The 19462-nt window shown below is 39.8% G+C and overlaps 1 protein-coding gene across 1 annotated transcript in view; it reads right to left on the reverse strand.

Moving 5' to 3' along the window:
• Positions 1-1510: 1510 nt before the first annotated feature.
• The window catches only part of LOC149472122 (pro-glucagon-like), a 29670-nt gene continuing 11718 nt past the window's right edge, over positions 1511-19462 (reverse strand). The window contains exon 3 of the mRNA XM_089693138.1: positions 1511-1658. Coding sequence (XP_089549264.1) covers positions 1511-1658 — 148 coding nt within the window. The remainder of the gene's footprint in view (positions 1659-19462) is intronic.

Genomic DNA, 19462 nt, shown 5'->3' on the forward strand with positions numbered 1-19462 from the left:
TACCCTTGATGGCCACCCAACAGTAGCTCAAACCAACAAAATACAGAAAGAAGTGCCAGAACAATATTGGATAAAAGAGCCCAATATAATTTTAATTGTTGCTAAAAAAAGTCATGTAAAAATATCCAACACATTTCGGGGGAAACACCACTCCCCCTTCATCAGGGCTCAACACAGGATAAAACTTGGATGGACTTTCCTCACGGAGGAACAACAGCAATGTTGTCAAGTTGTTCCTCCATGTGAAGAGTTCAACACTGGTTCTACTATAGATCTGTGAAGTCATTGTTTTCTCTGAGTCCATTCAGGTTCTATTCTGTGTTGAGCCCTGACGAAGGGAGAGTGGTGTTCCCCCCCACCCCCCCAAACATGTTGGTTGTTTATGCATTACTTTTTTAACTCTTGACCGATTCTTTTTTGACTCTTATCCGATTTTGGTCTGGTGCTCCTTTCAGAATTTTTTGTGATTTTAGCTAGTGTATTCTGACAGCCAGCAGCCGTAGCTGTCATAATACCCAAACAGTGCATGCATCTGATTGGATGCAGCTGCAGTTTTGACCAACAATTGTCCACCCAATTCCTTCGACTAAGGTCTATTTGAAAAATTGTCTTTTGTCAAGCTGGGTCGTGCCATCTGGGCCATTTAGAGAACAAATTTCAACCAATCCAACAGGAATCAGATGAAATTTCATCTGTGTATGGCCCGCTTTACAGAACATTCCCCCATTCTGAGATTTTCCTAATTTTTTTTAATCAGCTGAATATTATATTAACATACTAACTATATTAACATGATTTCATCTACGATTCATTATTCTGATATCTTTAAAAATACTTCATATAAAAGATATGTACTGAATTCCATTACACAACAAGCCTTTTATACATGTAGTTCAAGTGGAACTTTAGTTAGAAAATTAAGTCCTGCTAGATCACTTCAGGCTGGCTCCTTTTGCAGGTGTGTGTAGTTATGTAGAACATTAAAAATACGTGCCTATGCTAGTTAAAATCCAGTAACACTCTGCTCTGCACACGCTCAGTTACTCTCCATTTTTATTCATTTTAAGGCACTGTGCTGAAATTGTAGAGGCCGATCTACTGACAGTTCAAAGATTAAAGCGGAACTAAACCTATTGTTTACAGTTTCAAATAACAGTTACTTTCCATGCATCCCAGTAAGGCTAACTGTCACATTTGCTTGTGTTCTCAACTGTCAAACCATCAAATGGCTGGTGTTATAACTGATCATCACATGTGCAGCTCCATGGCAGTTACAGATCAAACAGATGCAGCTTCCTTGGCTGTAAAGGATAGGTGCCTGGGCTTCAACAAAATGGCAGCCTCCAGAAAGAAGAAACAGGAACAATGCTGAAGGCAGTTTACATCACACACAAATTTTGGTAGCAAAATTATGAATGTGAAATGTATGCTCCTTGCTAAAGAACACTTTTTTTTATCAATTGTTATGGGTAAAGTTCCACTTTAACAAATGGTTGCAGTAATGTGTCTTTCACCTGAATCGTTTTTTGCTCATCAGCCACTGGACAAAGTCTACTGCTTTCATGTGATCATCGAAGTTTGTTTGGTCACTGGTGAGAGTTCCTTCAGAGCTCCGTTTAATATTTGATGTAAAGATCTGAGACTGATATTCTTGCCACCTTTAAACACAAAAAAAACAAAAAGAGATGCAGAAACACCATAAAGTTAGGTAAAATCTCTGGATTACAGATTTGATTTATGGACTGTAAAAGGTCTGCATGCATTTTACATGTTACAGGAAATTACCCGGAACAATACGTAAAGTTCGATTAACTTAATTTCAATAATTTTGCAGATCCGCTACTCACAAGCGTTTGATTAATCTCTGTAAATCGTCTCTGTAGTCTGCTAATCTCAATACCAATACTTGACCACAAGATGTCACTAGCAGCCACTTGTACACTGCTCAGTTACAGCACTTCTCCACCATCCCTGCACCAATCATTACAGATCTTTAGAGTCCTTCACTTTCCAACATCGTATATAAAAGAAGAATGTGTATAATACTAATTATGTTATGTTTGCTTGCTTACAAAGGTATGATATTTATTAAGATAATAAAACAAGAAGCAGCGTACTGACACCCCCACCCTGTACAATCTTTGCTACTCTAGGTTGCTGCCATTGTAGACTATCCACTAATCTGAGCCTGCTGTATACCCAGGCCTTTTTTTCAGGGGGAACATGGAGGGACACAGTTCCGGCAACTCCGGCACAGAGTGTATGTGGGGCTGGGGTGTGCTTGAAGGTCTATTGATGCTGACTGCTCAGGTTCTATCGTAGCTGGGGGTTGTAGTGTTGCTGGGGGGTGTCAATGGTTGCTGGATGGATCTACCTTTGCGAGGGATCTATTGTTGTTGGAGGGAAATCTTTTGCTCTGAGGTTCTTATGTTTTATGTTGTTGGGGGATCCACTGTAAAGGGGAGGGGGTCTATTGATGCTGGCTGCTGGGGGATCTTTTGCTTAAAGATCCTTTTGTTGTTGGAGGAATCCACTGTTAAAGGAAGGGGTCTATTGATGCTGGTGGCTGGGGGATCCATTGTTGCTAGCAGGGGTCTTTTGTTACTGGTGGGGGATATCTTGCTATAAGATTCTTATGCTGTTAGGAGAGATCCACTGTTAAGGAGGGGGGTCTATTGATGCAGGCTGTCAGCAGGCGTCTTTTGTTGCTGGTGTAGGATTTATTGTTTCTGGTGGGGATCTATCGGGGGGGTGTATTTTGTTTATGGGGGAGGGTCTATTGTTGCTGAGGGTGTATTTTGCTCCTGGGGGGTCTATTGTTACTGGGAAGGATCTATTGTTGCTTGGGGTCTATTATTAATAACCAATTCTATACAACTTAAAGTGTTACTAAACCCAGGACCCTGCATTCACTATATATGGTCTTCCACAGTATAAAGAACATGGAAATGCAATTATTGTAGTAAATATAAACTGCCAAATACCTTTTCTCATCAGCATTTTGAGCAGTCTTGTGACTTCAGCAGAGCACTGGTTAAAGCTTGTAGGAGGAGTTTTCTTTCTGGTCTAGGAGGATGCAAAACTCCTGACCTCTGTCTGGACCATGCTTATTGGCCCTGTGCTGATCACATGCACTCACCCAAGACAAAAAAAAAAAAACCTCTCTAGCAATACACACCAAACTGAGCATGTGCATGTTACTACAGATTCACTCTGTATCAGGTGGTAATTTTGACAAGAGGAGGGGCAAAGCAGAATGGATCGAACATCCTTTTTTACACAATGCAGAGGATTAACCCCTTAGATTCCACAGTGAGTATAACAAGCATACTTTACTGCATATACAGACTGATTTTACTGTTGTGGGTTTAGTAACACTAACACCACAAAATGATACAAGGCTCTGTATTCTCGCAACGGAGTGGTACTGGGAGGTGGATAGGGGGCAGAGACAAGGGCCGGTGCTCAGAAATGGGTCAGGATTGAGAGAGTACCTGCACCTATTCTTTGAGAAAGCCCTGTGTATAGCAGTACTTTGTGTATTCTTCTGCATGTCCCTCACTGGTACACAAAACACATAAGAGTAAAGGCAGTTTTATTCAATCTTTGCAAACTTGCAATATCTATGAATTCTCAATAGACCTATAGGTATTGTGGGATATTCTCCTTCCCAGTTCATTGTTATTGTGGTTGCAAAATTATCAACATCTACAATATATACAAAATGGGATCTGAGTTAGGAAATAACCTTTATAGTAAACATACCATAGAAATATAGTTTTTTTTAAAGCATCAAATATTCCCAGCCAGACAAACAGGATCAACGGCCGCTGCGATCAGAGGCTAATTAGTTAATATCGTTAAACTGACTTTCAAATTAGAAGTGCATAAGGGCACATTGAAAGCATGAAATGAATTCCCAAGAGAAATGATGCGGAGAAGCACTATTCATGAAGAATTATACATCTTCCCGGCCAAACATATAAATTCCAGCCTGGGATCATGAATCATACATGACAGTGAGTTAGTCATGGGAATAACCTAATTTCATTACAGACTCAGGAAGTTTTTTCCTTCACAGATTAATATTTGAATAACTATTTGCTTTTTTATGCATTATTTGTGAAATGTTTTTAAGTGACATACGTTGAGTATATTTTGTTTTGTGACCATCAGAGTGAGAAGCACGATGATAAAATGTAATATCCTATAACAAGGATCAGATAGCAGTGATGTGTAGTAATTCATTGCAATCTTCTGACCACTGGATGCAAAAACCCTTTTCTAAGCCTGTGGAGCTGTACCTATGATCAGTATGGTTACTGTCATTTATTTCAGGTACTTATATAGCACCATCAATTTACGCAGCGCTTTACATATATATTGTACATTCACATCAGCCCCTAACCCTCAAGGGGTGTATAATCTATGGTCCCTAACTTACATTCATACATAATATGGCCAATTTAGACAGGATCCAATTAACCTACCAACATGTCTTTGGAGTGTGGGAGGAAACCGGAGTACCCAGAAGAAACCCACGCAGGCACAGGGAGAACATGCAAACTCCAGGCAGGTGGTGCCAGGCAGGCTTGAACCAGCAACCCTAGTACTGGTAGGCGGAAGTGCTAACCATTTAGCCACTGTGCTGCCCACATGATGATAAAATATAATATCCTATAACAAGGATCAGATAGCAGTGATGTGTAGTAATTCATTGCAATCTTCTGACCACTGGATGCAGAAACCCTTTTCTAAGCCTGTGGCGCTGTACCTATGATCAGCATGGTTACTGTCATTGGAAAGCATTAGAGTTCTAAAGCAGAAAGAAGACTGGAAATAAGGCTTTTGATTGGTTGAAGTTATTGCAGTTTCTGTATATTGGACATTTTAATTGAAGTGTCTGTAAACCTTAGACATTAAATATGAACAAAGCATATTCCTCTATAGTGTGTACTTGTCTCAATTAAGAGCACTAAGCGTCATTTATGTCTACTTCTTCTATCCTATGTTATCAGCATGAATCATTTCTGACATCAAGAGAAAAACGGTGACAGGCAAGGGACCACCAGCACACAATCTGTGATTGACAACCTCAGCTCTTGTCCCTTCCCTCCAATCAGCTCTCAGAGCTCTCCTCACTGAACTCTCCAGTGTGTAATTTCAGCTCTCTAACTCCTGTTTTCTGACAGCTCAAACACGCTTTATAAATTCTGGACTTTGAACAGATGTAGTGAAGAGATGGCTGCAGATAAACATGTTCAACTTATGGAGGAGGATTCATCTCTTTGTATCACATGAGGTCAGTTATTTCACTGAGAATATGTAAGGGTTTACAGCCACTTTATTGATTATTTATGTTTAATCTTTTTTTAATAAAATTTTGCAGAGAAAAATTACAAGGTTGATATAAGAAAAAGACATATACAGTGGGGATCGAAAGTTTGGGCACCCCAGCTAAAAATTTGTATTAATGTGCATAAAGAAGCCAAGGAAAGATGGAAAAATCTCCAAAAGGCATCACATTACAGATTAGACATTCTTATAATATGTCAACAAAAGTTAGATTTTATTTCCATCATTTACACTTTCAAAATAACAGAAAACAAAAAAATGGCGTCTGCAAAAGTTTGGGCACCCTGCAGAATTTATAGCATGCACTGCCCCCTTTGCAAAGCTGAGACATGCCAGTGTCATGGATTGTTCTCAATCATCGTCTGGGAAGACCAGGTGATGTCAATCTCAAAGGTTTTAAATGCCCAGACTCATCTGACCTTGCCCCAACAATCAGCACCATGGGTTCTTCTAAGCAGTTGTCTAGAAAACTGAAACTGAAAATAGTTGACGCTCACAAAGCTGGAGAAGGCTATAAGAATATAGCAAAGCGTTTTCAGATGTCAATATCCTCTGTTCGGAATGTAATTAAGAAATGGCAGTCATCAGGAACAGTGGAAGTTAAAGCAAGATCTGGAAGACCAAGAAAAATATCAGACAGAACAGCTCACAGGATTGTGAGAAAAACAATTCAAAACCCACGTTTGACTGCACGATCCCTCCAGAAAGATCTGGCAGACACTGGAGTTGTGGTACACTATTCCACTATAAAGAGATACTTATACAAATATGGTCTTCATGGAAGAGTCATCAGAAGAAAACCTCTTCTACGTCCTCACCACAAAAATCATCGTTTGAACTTTGCAAATGAACATATAGACAAGCCTGATGCATTTTGGAAACAAGTTCTGTGGACCGATGAGGTTAAAATTGCACTTTTTGGCTGGAATGAGCAAAGGTACGTTTGGAGAAGAAGGGGCACAGAATTGAATGAAAAGAACCTCTGTCCAACTGTTAAGCATGGGGTTGGATCAATCATGCTTTGGGGTTGTGTTGCAGCCAGTGGCACAGGGAACATCTCACGAGTAGAAGGAAAAATGGATTCAATAAAATTTCAGCAAATTTTGGATGGTAACTTGATGCCATCTGTGAAAAAACTGAAGTTAAAGAGAGGATGGCTTCTACAAATGGATAATGATCCTAAACACACCTCGAAATCCACAGGGTATTACATCAAGAGGCGTAAACTGAAGGTTTTGCCATGGCCTTCACAATCTCCTGACCTCAACATCATTGAAAATCTATGGATAGACCTTAAAAGAGCAGTGCGTGACAGACAGCCCAGAAATCTCAAAGAACTGGAAGACTTTTGTAAGGAAGAATGGGCAAAGATACCTCAAACAAGAATTGAAAGACTCTTGGCTGGCTACAAAAAGCGTTTACAAGCTGTGATACTTGCCAAAGGGGGCAGTACAAGATATTAACTCTGCAGGGTGCCCAAACTTTTGCAGACGCCATTTTTTTGTTTTCTGTTATTTTGAAAGTGTAAATGATGGAAATAAAATCTAACTTTTGTTGACATATAAGAATGTCTAATCTGTAATTTGATGCCTTTTGGAGATTTTTCCATCTTTTGTTGGCTTCTTTATGCACATTAATACAAATTTTTAGCTGGGGTGCCCAAACTTTCGATCCCCACTGTAAGCAAATGCAAGAAAATATGAAGGCAATAATACCGTTAAGCTGGACATAGATTTTTTTTTTGTTCAGTCAGCAGGCTGAAAAAAAAAAAAAAGAACAGGTTCCTCCATCCATACAAATGAGGTGGAAGATTACTCCTCTAATGACCGACTTTTGTTGAATGGGGATGGCCACATACTGATCGAAATTCCGCCACTCACTGCTGAAGCAGAGAACTTTCAGTCCTTTCAACGGAAATGTAAAGAATACAGTATGTTCTTATGGACAATTAAACGAGAATGCACTGTATTTGAAATAAATGCAATAGAGTTTAGATATAATTAATGGTGGAATTGTGTATATATTTCTGGTACTGTATGATTACACTCCAGAAACAATATGACTATAGGAAGCTAATGTCTGCCAAGCCTAAGAAATAGTGATGGTCCATAGGGAACTGTGGTCCCCATCTTTCTTGCTATGGAATGTGCTTGTATGCAAGCCTACAAAAAATCCCCCATAAAAATAAAAGTAATAAGAAGAAAGAAGAAATAAAAGGTTAGAGGGGGAAACAGTGGAAGGGTATTGGGTGAAAGATAGGACAGGATAAAAAAGGCACACATAAAGAAAAGGTCAGTAGCTCAGAGGCTTCCATATCTTATGGAAGATTAGTCATCTATCATGGGTGGAAACCAGTCATTGGTTGGTGTCACAATCATGCACACAGGGAGAGGCGAGGTTCACCATTTTGCTCCAAACTTCTGCATTTTGGTATGTCTCTTAAATTCCAAATCAGCCTCCCTCCTCCGATTTCCCCCCTCCCTCAGGAATGCGTCAGCGTACCTTGCCAGTCCCTGCCTTTATACAATCCTTTTACCAAATAAGGCAATTGGGTTCTGTTGTAAGAGACACCCCGTTGATTTTGGGTAGGAAAAGAGGCTGTTATGTTTTGTGTGTAGACGGAAAAGTGAGGACCTTCTGCGTTTTAACATCTAGCAGACAGAGAGAAAGGGGAATCGCGCTGTAACAACGAAACTGAGTGCGAGACCAGAAATCCCTTTTTAGCTCATCAGACTTGAAACTGCTTAACCCCAGGCATCTATTTGACAAGTACTTATTTACTTAAACTTCTTTCTGTTATCTGTTTGCTGTGCTGTTGTGCTCTGTATATTTATATATATATATATATATATATATATATATATATATTGGTTACATCTTTTTTCTGTAACTACTTCTAATGCACCCTTTTGACCTTTTAGTAATAAATCTTACTTTCTGAAAGTGTTGAACTGTTTCTATAGCCCTTTAATGTGACTTACGAATCCCTGCCGCTGAAGAGCGCTACTATGAGTGTTTAACCCTCTGTATAACCTGACCGTGGAGATAGCGGTATACCGACGATTAACCAATCATTCTAGTGTATCATTTTATTTTATTTTATTTCATTCTAGTGTATCGCTGAGTTTCCTCTTTCTCTTTACAAAAAGGAGGTGGTGGCAGTGGGAAGGGTTAATTGCGTAATTAACCTGACCCAGTAGCATACGCTCCCAGGCTGCAGGTACATCGATTGTGGTCCAATTAGCTGGAAAATCGGTGTGCAGGGTGCAGCTGGGCGTGGCATTGTTACGCACGTGACATTGCGGTGTTAGATTGGCTAGTCCTTCGGTCACGAGTTTGGTGAGAAGGTCAGGGGTCTGACGCCACACCCGTCACAGTTGGGTCACCCTTATATTACTTCTATAGTCCACCAGGGTAGACCAAGTAATGAAATATGTATCAGAAGAGTCCCTGTCCTGGGATAGCATCTGTTCCATCTGATGAATGGAATCCAGTTCACACACCCATTCCATCAGCTGAGAAATACTAGAATCCTGTCAATGTCTAGCAATTATGGTGTGGTCCAAGGTCAAGAAATGTTGTAATATTCCTCTCTTAATTTGCTTATAGGATCCTGTATCATGCTCAGTAAGGTCATTTGGGAAGTTTTGGAGGTGATTTTTATTTTAATGCTAAACTGAGCTGAAGAATCTAGGACTGGACTGACTGATTTAGAGTTGCTAATCAGGCCTCAGATCCAGTTGAGATGGATTTCTTCTATGACAATCTTATGGGGTGTATTATAGTTGCCCAAGAGGATCAGGTGATGAACTAAAGAGCAGGCTCAGGCAGCCTTGCACAACGGTTGCAGGGGTGGTCCAAAATTAGAGTTTGTCCTGTAGTATTCCCTGAGATAAGCTGGCACTGGGACTGTCTGCTGGCTGCAAACTCCTAGACTGTAAGAAATTCTGTTTAGTGTCACAGCTATGCCAACAGACCATGTAAGGGGGCAAAGTGTTGTTGGGGTTTTGTTCAGATCAAAACCGATTCTCTCCTTATAAAAGTTATTGAAAACCCAAAAGCAGCTTAAAGCAGGTTGATACAGCTTAGAAGGGGGTTGCATGCAGGTCAGAAATCCTGAATGATCTTAGAAGTGACTCAAACTGATGCTAAATGCAAGAGGAATGCACCAAAAAGCAAGCTGTGTTTGCCTAGTGCCAACTAATTGGATTGTCCAACCACTATATAATGTGTATGGCCATTGTTTTGGCATTATACCGCCTATTTTATCTAATATGATTAGTCAAGTCAGTAATCGAATTACCAGTTTTCCAGTAACTATGTAGCAAAGGGTATCCACACTCATGAGTTTACAGTCAGCCGATCAAGCCACAAATGGAATTGGGTGATTATCTCATGTTTATGAGTGGCCAACCCCATTCAGGGAAATGTAAAATGAGAAAACAGGTTCAAATTACTATTGCTCTGCCCCTGGTAAGGCCATGCCAGCTCCTGCTCGCTGCTCTGCCTTTCTCTTTAGGAGTTGCTTGTAAGCATGGCAGAACTAAACTGACAAGCTTATCTAATGCTGTCTATTGTTGTGAACTAAATGATCTGAGAGCATTTCAATAGTGTCTTTATGTCCGGCTACCATCTAATCTATCCATCTGTTGGCTGCCTATGTTGGCAATACACAAAGTGGTTTTTAGGCAAATCACCAAACAGATCGAGTGGGTCAAAGTAACACACCACTTATAGGGTTGATTTAATAAAGGCATATATAGACTGTTCACTTTGCAAGGGAATATTTCTTTAGCTTGGTGAAGTTCACGCACAAGCAAATGTACTGAATGGATATAACTTCAATGGAATGTTTACAGGGGTCCTCCCTACACATAGTTGTTGGAAATTTTGTGGAGCTGACCAACTGAGTCTGAATATTTTTGGCTATCTATAAGTTAACTTGGTAGATGTTGATGTTAGGGTCATGTCTTTTATTACTCAGATGTGAGCACCTGCACTGGAAACAAAAAGTGTAGATGTCACATTTTTATTTATGGTACTTATATAGCGCCGTCAATTTACGCAGCACTTTACATATATATTGTACATTCACATCAGTCCCTAACCCTCAAGGGGCATACAATCTAAGGTCCCTAACTCAAATTCATATACAAGGGCCAATTTAGACAGGATCCAATTTACCAACCAGCATGTCTTTGGAGTGTGGAAGGAAACCCACACAGGCAGAACATGCAAACTCCAGGCAGGAGGTGCCGTGGCTGGGATTTGAACCAATGACCCTAGTATTGCCAGGCGGAAGTGCTAACCATTTAGCCACTGTGCTTTTTGTGTAAATATCATTATGTATGGGTGGTCCAGGATTTTGGGACAATGTGATTATACAGAACCCATGTCCATATAACACATTGAGGTTGATTTACTAAAACTGGAGAGTGCGAAATCTGGTGGAGCTGTGCATGGTAGCCAATCAGCTTCTAACTTCAGCTTGTTCAATAAGGATTTAACAATAAAATCTGAAAACGTATTGGTCTCTTTGCAGAGCTGCACCAGATTTTGCATTCTCCAGTTTTAGTAAATCAACCCCAATGTTTTATAATGAATACAAATGTAGCGTCCACTAAGTGGGGCTAGTGTAAGGTACATTTTTTTCACATGGCTTATGGTAGTGAGTGAGCCTGAATTTCTGTGGGTTCAGTGTGAGGTCATGCTGGATGACTCAGCAGGCTGAGATTCTATCTCCTCCACCTGGTTCTGGATGTCCATGTAAGCTTTCAGAAGCCAGTAGGCGGAAGGGTGGAGACCTCAAGCTGCATATTCATGAGAATCTGACCATTCCTAGGCTAAGAGGCCCTGGTAGTGTGGTAGGTTAACCCATAAATATGGGAAAACCATGCTAGCAGGGGGGTTGGGTGGAAAATGGATTGAGAGAAGGCTGGAGTGTGGAGCCTGGGAGGGGACCTCAGAGAAGGGAGCCTACCTACAGGCTGGTTGCTGGACAGGAGGATCTCCACTGCCTAAAGTCTCCTGGGGAGGACATCCTGAGCAGCGGGGATGGAGCTAGCATAGTGAAAGGCCTGATTAGAACAGCTACTAACCCACCACACTGACAGAACAGGAAAGTGTGAGTACTCCTACACCCCCTGGGCTGGATGAGGAGAGAGGGCAGTCAGGTGCAATACCCAACTAGTCTTCAGCTGAGACTGCTTAACTGCAAGATCTTGGAACCCCCTTGCTCAGGGATACCCTTAGTGCAGCTGGATGAAGAGGAGGATTCATCCAGGGTCTGAGGAGGTACACCGAAAAAGGGACAGTGCTTTACTTTTTGCCAGTTCACCCTTTTTGTACAAAGTTGCTAAGACGTTCGTCCTCAAGTTCTACAGTTCCTTGGGCATCCCATATACCCCTAGACTCCATCTAAGTTGTTAACCCCTTAATAAAAACAACTAAAAATCAGCTCAACGTCTGTTTTACTAACTCAAAATGCATGTTGCCTGGCTGTGCAGGGCTTTGGGGGACCCAATCAAATCCAATGGCCCTTACGAGGGTAGTGCTACACAAATATTGTAATGTGAATATGGTGTTAGGTACACTGTTACATATAATTAGATAATAAGCTATAATACAGTATTTAAGTGTGAATAGGTTATGTGGAAAGTATAACTCTCCATAGAGATTTGAGATCAGGATAAAACAACTCTCTTGCTTTAAGTGTTTCATATATGTTCCTGGATACAAATCACTGCTGAGTAAAGTATAGTTATGTTTTATTCACCTGATAGGTCATTTCCATGGGGATAAAGGGGATAAAGTGAAATTCCTGGAGAAAGTTAGAGCCTCTGTTGGGTTTTTATTATGAAAAGTTGACACACCAATCTGACAATGAATGTTGCAAAGCCACCAAGATTAGCTGTAGAGATTGGATAGACAGCACTATCTAAATCATGTAAGATATTCTTCACCATTACCACTTTTGTATTGTAAAAGGATATCTTTTTTTTAATGAAATATAAGCTAATCATAGACAAAGCTTGAGTTGCAGGGTAAGGGGAAGTTTATGACTGTTTCCCTAAATAAAATAATTTCCTTTCGCATAAGAAACGTGTGCTGGTAAAAATGATCCCAGGGGAAGATGTACTCTCGCTTCCTGTCCTGAAGACACAAGAGGCAGTGGAGGGAAATCACTTTCTATGACACTTCTAGTGGCAAGTATCAGGTTTTTGGATTCCCCATATAATCTCTCCTGGTGACAAGGCTAACTCAGAAGAAAGTGACGGTGAATCTTGTTTAATAAAATCACAATCACTGGCAGCCCTTTCTACCCAAATTTAGAACATTTGTTTGTCTGGAGTTCTGTTTCAAATATTAAAAATGGTTTAAAATAAGGTATTTATTGTTTAGGGTGATGATTAACTGGTCACTGGTGAAGGCTGCCATTGTCTTACTTGTGGTTTCCATCCTAGTTCCACTGAAGGAATCTCATTGTATGTATTGCTGTGCTAGAGTCCTTTACCATAGGAATAACACTGGGGTTGATTTACAAACACTGGAGAGTGCAAAATCTGGTGCAGCTCTGCATAGAAACCAATCAGCTTCCAGGTTTTATTGCCAAAGCTTAACTGAACAAGCTGAACTTACAAACTGATTGTTTACCATGCACAGCTGCACCAGATTCTTAGTGCACCTATTTGAATAAATCTATTTCACTGTTTCTTGTTGTCACGTGAACTCTAGCAGTTGGAAGCTGAAAGCTGAGAGAGTACAGTAAACACATTTCTGTATATCACAAAAGTTTGTACTCTTTAAATTTGATTTAAAATACAATTAATCAAAATCACAATACTGTCTCTCTAAATGAGGATATATTCTACCAAAAATATATTTGCATACCACTTTTTGTCCAGTAGAGGGAGGCCTTGTTCTATAAAAAGAATGCTCCTTTGCTAGCTCAATGTATGCATTTAAAAAAATTGTCTAGACATAAAAATAATATTAAATTCAAATGTACTTTTTGGATGACTGATTATTTGAAGCAAATAGTTATTGATAGTTTAATAAGATGTAAAAGCCCTTGGCTCTTGTCCATGGATATCTGAGGCCTTTGCCCTGAGATTGTGTGTACTGTATAGCAAACAAGGGAACATGTAGCATGTGGCAATACATACAAATGGCCTTTAAGAGTTCTATAGGGTTCCTTTCAATGTTCATTTAGTTATATTTTAAAAATTTAAAAAAGAGAATTGTTCAAATCTAAAACAATAATAATACATAAATTCCATCTAAGCAGTTAAATATACAGTGCCTTGAAAAAGTATTCATACCCCTTGAAATTTTACATGTTTTGTCATGTTACAACCAAAAACATAAATGTATTTTATTGGGATTTTATGTGGTAGACCAACACAAAGTGGCACATAATTGTGAAGTGGAAGGAAAATAATAAATGGTTTTCAAATTTTTTTACAAATAAATATCTGAAAAGTGTGGCATGCATTTGTATTTAGCCCCCTTTACTCTGATACCCATAACTAAAATCTAGTGGAAGCAATTGCCTTCAGAAGTCACCTAATTAGTAAATAGAGACCACCTGTATGTAGTTTAATCTCAGTATAAATACAGTTGTCCTGTGAAGCCCTTAGGTGTTTGTTAGAGAACATTAGTGAGCAAACAGCATCATGAAGGCCAAGTAACACACCAGAGACAGGTCAGGGATAAAATTGTGGATACGTTTAAAGCAGGGTTAGGTTTTAAAAAAAATAGCCCAAGCTTTGAATATCTCACAGAGCACTGTTCAATCCATCATCCAAAAATGGAAAGATAATGGCACAACTGCAAACCTACCAAGACATGGCCATCCACCTAAACTGACAGGCTGGGCAAGCAGAGCATTAATCAGAGAAGCAGCCAAGAGGCCCATGTTAACTCTGGAGGAGCTGCAGAGATCCACAGCTCAGGTGGGAGAATCTGTCCACAGGACAACTATTAGTCATGCACTGCACAAATCTAGCCTTTATGGAAGAGCGGCAAGAAGAAGGCCATTGTTGAAAGAAGTCCTATTTTGCAGTTTGCGAGAAGCCATGTAGGGGACACAGAAAACACGTAGAAGAAGGTGCTCTGGTCAGATGAGACCAAAATTTAACTTTTTGGCCTAAAAACAAAACACTATGTGTGGTGGAGAACTAACACTGCATATCACTCTGAACACACCATCGCCAACATGAAACATGGTGGTGGCAGCATCATGTTGTGGGGATGCTTTTCTTCAGCAGGGACAGGGAAGTTGGTCAGAGTTGATAGGAAGATGAATGAAGCCAAATACAGGGCAATCTTGGAAGAAAACCTGTTAGAGTCTGCAAAAGACTTGATACTGGGGTGGAGGTTCACCTTTCAGCAGGACAATGACCCTAAACATACAGCCAGAGCTACAATGGAAGGGTTTAGATCACAGCATATTCATGTGTTAGAATGGCCCAGTCAAAGTCCAGACCTAAATCCAATTGGGAATCTGTGGCAAGACTTGAAAATTGCTGTTCACTGACGCTCTCCATCCAATCTGACAGAGCTTGAGCTATTTTGCAAAGAAGAATGGGCAAAAATGTCCCTCTGTAGATGTGCAAAGCTGGTAGAGACATCCCCAAAAAGACTTGCAGCTGTAATTGCAGCGAAAGGAGGTTCTACAAAGTATTGGCCCAGGGGGGCTGAATACAAATGCACACCACACTTTTCACATATTTATTTGTAAAGAATTTCAAAAACCATTTATCATTTTCCTTCCACTTTACAATTATGTGCCACTTTGTGTTGGTCTAGCACACAAAAGCCCAATAAAATACATTTACATTTTTGGTTGTAACATGACAAAATGGAGAAACTTTCAAGGGGTATGAATACTTTTGTAAGCCACTGTAAATATCAGGAAGACATTTAAAATAATTAAAGTCATTGTAAACCCTCTTGTATACCCAGTGAAGTGACTGGCCTCAGATGGTACACAGATATGAAACAAATCCTCCTACGGTACTTAAGTTTTACTTGTTTATCTGCAGCTTCTCTTTTGCACATTCCTTCAATAGTGCTGAATTTAGGTAAAATCCTTCTGCATTTGTCATTAGCACAGAGGAGGGGGCGGGGAGCTGCAGTTACAGCTCTGTGAGAGCTGATTGGAGTAAAGGGACACATCTCCCTTTACATGGCACAGGAGCTGTGTTGTGAATAGACAAGCTGTGTGCTGAGCTTTCCTTCCCCACACAAATTTCCTCTCATGTATCCGGAAAACTTGTCAGAAGTGACTTATACTGATAACAGAGGAACGAAGTACCAGAGAGAAACGACACTCAGTGCTCTGGAGAGAGACAAGTAAGCACTACATATATACAGTTAGGTCCATATATATCTGGACACAGGCACAATATGGGCTGAAAGTGCACACTCTCAAGTTTAATTTGAGGGTATGTACATCCAAATTGGAGGAAGGTTTTAGGAATTACACTTCTTAAGAGTAGCCACCCCCCCTTTTTCAAGAGATCAAAAGTAATTGGACAATTGAATATAATCATAAATAAAATGTTAATTTTTTCTATTTTCTTGAGAATCCTTTACTGGCAATGGCTGCCTGAAGTCTGCAACCCACGGACATTACCAAAGACTGGGTTTCTTCCTTTCTGATGCTTTGCCCAGCTCTAATTGCAGCTGTCTTCAGTTGTTCTTTGTGGGTCTTTCTGCCTTTAGTTTTGCCTTCAGCAAGTGAAATGCATGCTCAATTGGGTTGAGATCAGGTGATTGACTTGGCCATTGCAGAATATTTCATTTCTTTTCCTTCAAAAGCTCCTAGGTTGTTTTGGATCATCGTCCATGCAAGTGAAACAGGCCATTTCAAGGCTTCAAAAACTAAACAAATCCATCAGAGAGATAGCAGCAACATTAGGAGTGGCCAAATCAACAGTTTGGTACATTTTGAGGAAAGAAGAACACACTGGTGAGCTCAGAAACATAAAAAGGCATGGACGTCCACGACAGACAACAGTGGTGGATGATTGCAGAATCTTCTCTATGGTAAAGAAAAACCCATTCACAACATCCAGACAAGTGAAGGACACTCTCCAGGAGGTGGGTATATCATTTTCAAAGTCTACAATCAAGAGAAGGCTTCACGAGAGCAAATACAGAGGGTTCACCACAAGGTACAAACCATTCATAAGCCTGAAGAATAGAAAAGCCAGATTAGACTTTGCCAAAAACATCTAAAAAAGCCAGACCAGTTCTGGAAAAGCATTCTTTAGACAGATGAAACTAAGATTAATCTGTATCAGAATGACAGGAAGAAAAAAGTGTGGAGAAGGCTTGGAACAGCTCATGATCCAAAGCACACAATGTCATCTGTAAAACATGGTGGTGGCAGTGTGATGGCATGGGCATGCATGGCTTCCAGTAGCACTGGATCATTGGTGTGTATTGATGATGTGACAGAAGCAGCCGGATGAATTCTGCAGTGTTTAGAGATATACTGTCAGCCCAGATTCAGCCAAATGCAGCAAAGTTGATTGGACGGCGCTTCACAGTACAGATGAACAATGATCCAAAACACACTGTAAAAGCAACCCAGGAGCTTTTGAAGGAAAAGAAGTGGAATATTCTGCAATGGCCAAGTCATTCACCTGATCTCCTAGATTGTAAGCTCGAAAGAGCAGGGCCCTCAAACCCCTCGTGTATTGTTTTGTTACTGTATTGTCTCTTGTTCTGTCCCCCACTATAATGTACAGCGCTGAGCAAACCTTTCGGTGCTATATAAATACTGTATAATAATAATAATCTCAACCCAATTGAGCATGCATTGCACTTGCTGAAGGCAAAACTAAAGGCAGAATGACCCAGAAACAAAGAACAACAGAAGACAGCTGCTGTTAGAGCCTGGCAAAGCATCAGAAAGGAGGAAACCCAGACTTTGGTAATGTCCATAGGTTCAAGACTTCAGGCAGTCATTGCCAGTAAAGGATTCTCAAGAAAATATTAAAAACTTACATTTTATGTATGATTATATTTATTTCTCCAATTACATTTGACCCCCTGAAAATGGAGGGACTGTATAAAAATGGTTGCAGTACATAAAATTTGTACTTGATATTTATGTTCAACCCCTTCTATTAAAGCTGAAAGTCTGCACTTCAGATTCATTTGGATTGTTTTGTTTTAATTTATTCTGGTGGCATGCAGAGCCAAAAGTATGAAAATTGTGCCTGTGTCCAAATATATATGGACCTAACTGTATATATACCGTATATACTCGAGTATAAGCCGACCCGAATATAAGCCGAGGTACCTAATTTTACCACAAAAAACTGGGAAAAACTATTGACTCGAGTATAAGCCGAGGGTGGGAAATGAGGCACCAACTAGTCAATGTAAAAAATTGGTGTCAGTGGGAGGAATAGTGCCCCATCATTGGTGTCAGCATATGTGGTTGCAGCAGCACCTCTGCACTGCACACTTACCGGCTTTTCCCTCACTCGATTTTCGCGGGTCCGATCGGCTCCGCCTCCTCGCCCGTGATTGGCCGCCTGTGTACCTTTCCTGAGCTACAGTTCTGGCGGCCAATCTCTGGCGCGCCCCACTATCTGCAGATGTTGACTCGAGTATAAGCCGAGGGGGCCGTTTTTCAGCTTATATTCGAGTATATACGGTATGTAAAGTGCTGTGTAAATTGATAGTGCTATATAAGTACCTGAAATAAATAATAAAAAAATAAACTTGCATTAACACTAGGCACATTTTGTGCGTGAGCATTAATTAATTTCAATGGGTAGAATAAATTATGATTCTTGCCAATGAAATTAATTACCGCCCAAAATGCTTGAAGCGCCTAAATGCACCTAAAAGCATATACTGTATATAGATGAACTTCTTGATTTGACTTAGATATAATTATGGGATTCTGTACAGTTTATTGATTGATTTATTTATCTACTTAATTTATTTATTTGCATTATATATTAATTGTTTCTGTCAAGCACATGCACTGTATTTTGTTTATTACAGCATAACACAATTAGTGTATTTAAAAAACTGTATTTGATTAGAAAGCTATGCTAAACCAATCTGATGAAAAGCAAGGATATGCAGGATTACATAAGGCACACCTTGGAATTGGCTGAAAGCCTGAGAGGTATAGGGGAAGAAATAAAAGATTTTCATGTTGCATCACCATTAGTGGTTTACCAGAAAGTTATGAAATTGTTATTATTATTATAATACAGGATTTATATAGCGCCAACAGTTTGCGCAGTACAATTACAATACATTTCAGTACAGAAGGAATACAGAAGGACAAATGCTTGTCACAGCTCTTGATGCATGTCCAGATGATGAACTGACATTGGAATATGTTAAGGACAAGCTTGTAAATGAATATCAGCGTAAAACAGAAAGCATTAATAGTGATGGTGCTCCTGTCAAAGAGTCTGTTCTAAAGACAAAAAATAGGAATAAGAACAGTAACATGCCACAAGAAACAAATGTTTTGTGTGCAAAAAAAGGTAATTTAGAAGCAGATTGCAGAATCCAGAAAGCTAGAATGCAAAAACAAACTAAAAAGGCCAAAAGTGTGAAGGAAGAAGGAAGATTTTTTTCAGATAATGAATATGTTGTTCAATCCAAAAGTTGCACCTCATGTTTGCAGGCATGGTGTGTAAATTTAGGAGCTACGAGTGATAATGGAATCAGAAGGAATAGGAGATAGTTTTCTTTACTGTCCTATTTCTTCTAGATTGTAAGCTCGAAAGAGCAGGGCCCTCGATCCCCTCATGTTTTGCATTGTATTGGTATTGTTCTGTCACATGTTCTGTCCCCCTTTGTAATGTACAGCGCTGAGTGAACTATTGGCGCTTTATAAATACTGTATAATAATAATAATAATAATAATAATAATAATAATTTCCCAGTGTCACCGGAAAGATACCAATATCTGTACCTGAAAAATGTCCTGTATGTCCCTGCTCTTGAAACTAATCAGCAAAGAAGCTCACAAAACAAGGCTATATTTCAAGATGACAGTAGTGGCATCACAAAAGGGGATATCTTACTTGCAAAGGCTAAAATTACAGATGAACTGTAT

This window comes from Staurois parvus, unplaced genomic scaffold (genome assembly GCF_062004578.1).
Source record: "Staurois parvus isolate SC_StPar_1 unplaced genomic scaffold, SC_StPar_1.0 ptg000023l, whole genome shotgun sequence".
Classification (NCBI taxonomy): Eukaryota; Metazoa; Chordata; class Amphibia; order Anura; family Ranidae; genus Staurois; species Staurois parvus.